The sequence below is a fragment of the Branchiostoma belcheri genome, unplaced genomic scaffold (genome assembly GCF_001625305.1).
Source record: "Branchiostoma belcheri isolate BF01 breed outbred unplaced genomic scaffold, Haploidv18h27 scaffold66, whole genome shotgun sequence".
Classification (NCBI taxonomy): Eukaryota; Metazoa; Chordata; class Leptocardii; order Amphioxiformes; family Branchiostomatidae; genus Branchiostoma; species Branchiostoma belcheri.
This window is the reverse complement of record NW_017804309.1, coordinates 1,868,444-1,872,075: the sequence shown is the minus strand read 5'-3', so window position 1 is coordinate 1,872,075 and position 3,632 is coordinate 1,868,444. Positions and strand designations below refer to the sequence as shown.

The following is a 3,632-nucleotide window of genomic DNA, read 5'->3' as shown; positions in this document are numbered from 1 at the left end:
ATCAAGGGGTTTGTATCTGTCTTTCTTGACTGGTAGGATATAGTCGTGAAGAATTTATAATTTACTACAGCTGAAGTTTCCATCCCTTATTCTCCAGGACCGACCACAGAACCCAGAAGTCCAAGAAGGGTCCCAGGTGAACCAGATACAGATGGACAATGTACCAGGAAAGACTGCCAACGCTGTGTAGCGGACATCGTGATGGACGACATGGTTCAACAGTCTATCACACAATGAGATAACTTCTGTGAAGAATACTAACGGGAAAACAGGGTATATTAAGTAGTCAAGGTGTAACTGTTGATAGATAACCTATTATGTTCGTCTTCAAGTGGTCTACTTTTAAACTTTTGAAATGCTACTGATTGAATCTGAGAGGAAAATGTATGTGAATGTGTATAGAGGCCACAGGACACATCATATTTGACTTCCACTGTGCAGGGCTCGACATGAGTAGGATGACCAAGATTTAACTTGTCTGAAGTCGTTGTGTTTTTTGTGGAAGAAACTCATCTTTACTTCCCAATGTCTGTATTTGTGCCATCATGCACTTTGGGAAAGGTGGAGCTGGATGTCCAGATTGCCAAGAGAAAATGTAAGCTTTTCAGTCTAATATTTATATCAGTCTGTTACTATGTACAGGACTTACCAATTCTTGAAACCGCCTGGAGCCACCATTGTCTCAAACCATGCCAGGTGACAGTATGTCAAGCATACTACCTCATTCTTGTTAAGTTTGTATACATGCCATATACATATGACAGTAGGTTAACCATCTCCTCTTTCAAAGTGACTCATGATCTTCATTCTACAAATGTAGTATTGTATAAATGACGGTTATGGTGAACAGTTGAACATGATGGAGTCCAGAATATATCCACATCCTTTTCTACAGTGTTTAGGACATAGTAAGTTACAGCAGTAACGAAAGCCAAAGATGCTATCTATCAACATGGAGAGTAGCAGCTTATCACTTGCTGTTCATATCTCTCTTGCTAGATGTCACTGCTGCACAGATGAGGGGCCGTTTGGAAGAAGTTATAACATGTTGAACAGTTCTAACCAGTCTCTTTCAGTCTTGTGGCAGTCTGTATTGTATACCACCTTTCTATCTTGGTATCTCTCCAAGTCATCAGACTCATCACCTTTGCCAAGTCCTAGAGGTCCGGACATCTTGGTTAGTGACTGTTAGGATGTGGAACAAGGCTGGATACCATCCTACCATCTTCATCTTATGTCATGGGATAAAATGAGATGAGTAGTCAATAAAACCAACAGGTCTAAAAACAGCAACGCTTTAATCTATTACACAAATGATTCATCAATGCCTGGACATTGTGACACTTTATTGTACAATTCATCAAACACAATAATAGCAATGCACAATGCTAATGTCAACCTATAAAAAGGCAGATTGTCTAGTGGTATTAAAGTCTGACAAATTATTTTTCAAATTGCATTGACACATACTAGAAGCTTTGTATTTCAACTAGCTTGATACTATACTGGATGTACAAAAAATTTCAAAATGTTGTTTGAGAAAGCATAATAAAGAGATTTAACTGTTTTCAGAGTCAAAGTGACCATCTCTGAGTGCTTTGTCAAGATCAGCATGATACGGGTTCAATCAGAGTATCCTTGGGTCTTACACCACAACTCTTTCCACAAGTGAAGCGATCCTTTCCAATTACAATGTATGTCTAAATTAAAAGCCTTTGGATTTTACAGAATGAAGGATTTGAAGGTAGATAACCGGTGAGCTGGAAGCTAAAGAACATCCATCATACTCATACTCATAGATTTACATATTTTCTTTCATGTCTGTGAATCTTTCCATTATGTTTTTTGCAAGTTCCATAATTAGTACTGTGGTAGAACACCCCTGGCGATGTCGTGCCTGACCTCCCATCTCAGAGCTTGTCTCTTCTTGTTGGTCGGCACCACGTAGCTGTTTGGCACGTAGACACGCTGTGGCTTCTGCACCACCTCGTCCTTCTGCATCATGAGTTCACGGATGTTCCACCTCAGGTCCTTGTGCTTCTTCTCCTCCGGAGCCTTCTGTGCCGCCCACTGCTGGTTGTAGAAATGGAACCTGTTCACAGGGTCTGTCTTCACGCTCTTTCTGTTCTGTGGGAGCCGGACCGTGGGGCGGATGAATGATCGCGGGAGGTGTGGTGCGTATTCGCTTTCCTCGTCCCCTGCTGGTCTGTGGGGCCACAAACCTGCCGAGTGTGGCCTTTGCCGTCTGTACTGTGAAACATCATCCTCAGACAGGTAGGAATCTTCCTCATTGATCGGAAGGCCAGCAAGACGCTCCCCAAGTTCACTCATGTCATCTGCCTCGCTCTCCGTCGTGAGGGACTCGTCGAACACGCGGGATTCGCCATTGATCTTTCTCAGAACCTTCCTCTTGGGCACCCTGGCAATGCTTTCATTCCTGCTGTCATTTGCAGAGCTGGCCTGTGTGTAGCCTGCAGGTCTGGCCGGTGCAGTCGTCGGTCTGTTGTAGTATGATTTTGGTGTAGTCTGCTCTCTGGAGAAACCAGTGTCTCTGTCATGTCCAACAGGAAAGTTCCTGGTTGTCTGGTTCTCCTTACCGTAACCTGGTTGCTCTACTGGGTCATGTCTGCAGAGGTAAACAGAAGTTTTCAATTTTTCTTATATCAGACAGTGGTTTATATTTTCATAACATTGTGGTATGCACATGCAGTATCAAACTTCTCTAGTTGAAAAAGTAGGGCGGAGTAAAGTGGGTATTCAGATTTTTATAGGATATCCTCACCTATCTGGTCCATATAGATGTGAAGGATTGGCCCGTGTTGGCTGTCGTAGAAGGAAGGCTGGCTGGGCGGAGACAGAGGAGTCCACACGGGAAGTTGACGACGCGAAGCTCTGGTCCTGTGAGCTCGCCTTTGACCGGTCGTGCTGCACCAACTCCCGAAGGTCTCTAGCAAACTGTTTCAGGCGATAATCGGGGACGTCGTGGTAACCAAGGGCAGCCAGCTGGCGACGGATGTCGTCTTCAGTGAATTCCGAAGACTCGTCTGACATTTTTGGGCGGTAAACGACGGACGTGCTGCGGAAAATTACCCAGGACGATTGCCCAAATTTTGTCGACAAAGTATTTAACGGTTTAAATATGGCGGCGTTGTTTTCAAAGCCAGGCGATTTCAATGTACAGAATTCGGGGGGGGGGGGGATAAATCTACATATAATATCACTGAGATGAATATAATCTTGGCAAAATTATTACTTATAAATGATTAATAAAAGTACTGCTATACATCAATTTCATATTTATGTTATGCTTATAATGCTTTGCTCAATATCTAAACATTTATTCTAACCACTACCGTCACCCGTCACCACTTCACATATAGTACATTCTGGAAGGAGAGACCACTTCGTAACTGTTTGGGGGAGCTAAATTAAAACTAATTTAATTGGTATCGATTAACTGGCATAGACATATAATCATTATAATAAATCTTGAAAACATTAGTTGCATATATAGTAGATATTATAATCTAGGTATGCAAAATGGTGAAAATGTTTGCCTTTGTCATTTGATTTAGGCAGCAAGTCATTATTTCACCGTGAGATACAATGGTTTAGTCCAACTCTGCATCATG

The 3,632-nt window shown here is 42.5% G+C and overlaps 3 protein-coding genes across 3 annotated transcripts in view; 1 reads left to right on the top strand and 2 right to left on the bottom strand.

Moving 5' to 3' along the window:
• The window catches only part of LOC109483684, a 2,235-nt gene extending 1,998 nt beyond the window's left edge, over window positions 1–237 (top strand). The window contains exon 3 of the mRNA XM_019786720.1: window positions 98–237. Within this exon, the coding sequence (XP_019642279.1) occupies window positions 98–237 (140 nt within the window). The remainder of the gene's footprint in view (window positions 1–97) is intronic.
• Window positions 238–1,281: 1,044 nt separating this feature from the next.
• Window positions 1,282–3,172, bottom strand: LOC109483825 (hydrolethalus syndrome protein 1 homolog). The gene is made up of 2 exons (XM_019786974.1): window positions 2,783–3,172; window positions 1,282–2,626 (listed from the first exon to the last, which is right to left on the bottom strand). The coding sequence occupies exons 1-2, from the start codon at window positions 3,049–3,051 to the stop codon at window positions 1,861–1,863; spliced, it is 1,035 nt and encodes a 344-aa protein (XP_019642533.1). The 5' UTR covers window positions 3,052–3,172; the 3' UTR covers window positions 1,282–1,860.
• Window positions 3,173–3,439: 267 nt separating this feature from the next.
• LOC109483682 overlaps window positions 3,440–3,632 on the bottom strand; it is a 729-nt gene continuing 536 nt past the window's right edge. Inside the window, exon 3 of the mRNA XM_019786719.1 lies at window positions 3,440–3,457. Within this exon, the coding sequence (XP_019642278.1) occupies window positions 3,440–3,457 (18 nt within the window). The remainder of the gene's footprint in view (window positions 3,458–3,632) is intronic.

Bases quoted from the DNA above. Each gene is read 5' to 3' on its own strand.
- LOC109483825 (XM_019786974.1), bottom strand. From the start codon at position 3,051: ATGTCAGACGAGTCTTCGGAATTCACTGAAGACGACATCCGTCGCCAG. The intron at 2,627-2,782 runs GTGAGGATATCC...TTACCTCTGCAG, and splicing joins CATCTATATGGACCAGATAG to ACATGACCCAGTAGAGCAAC.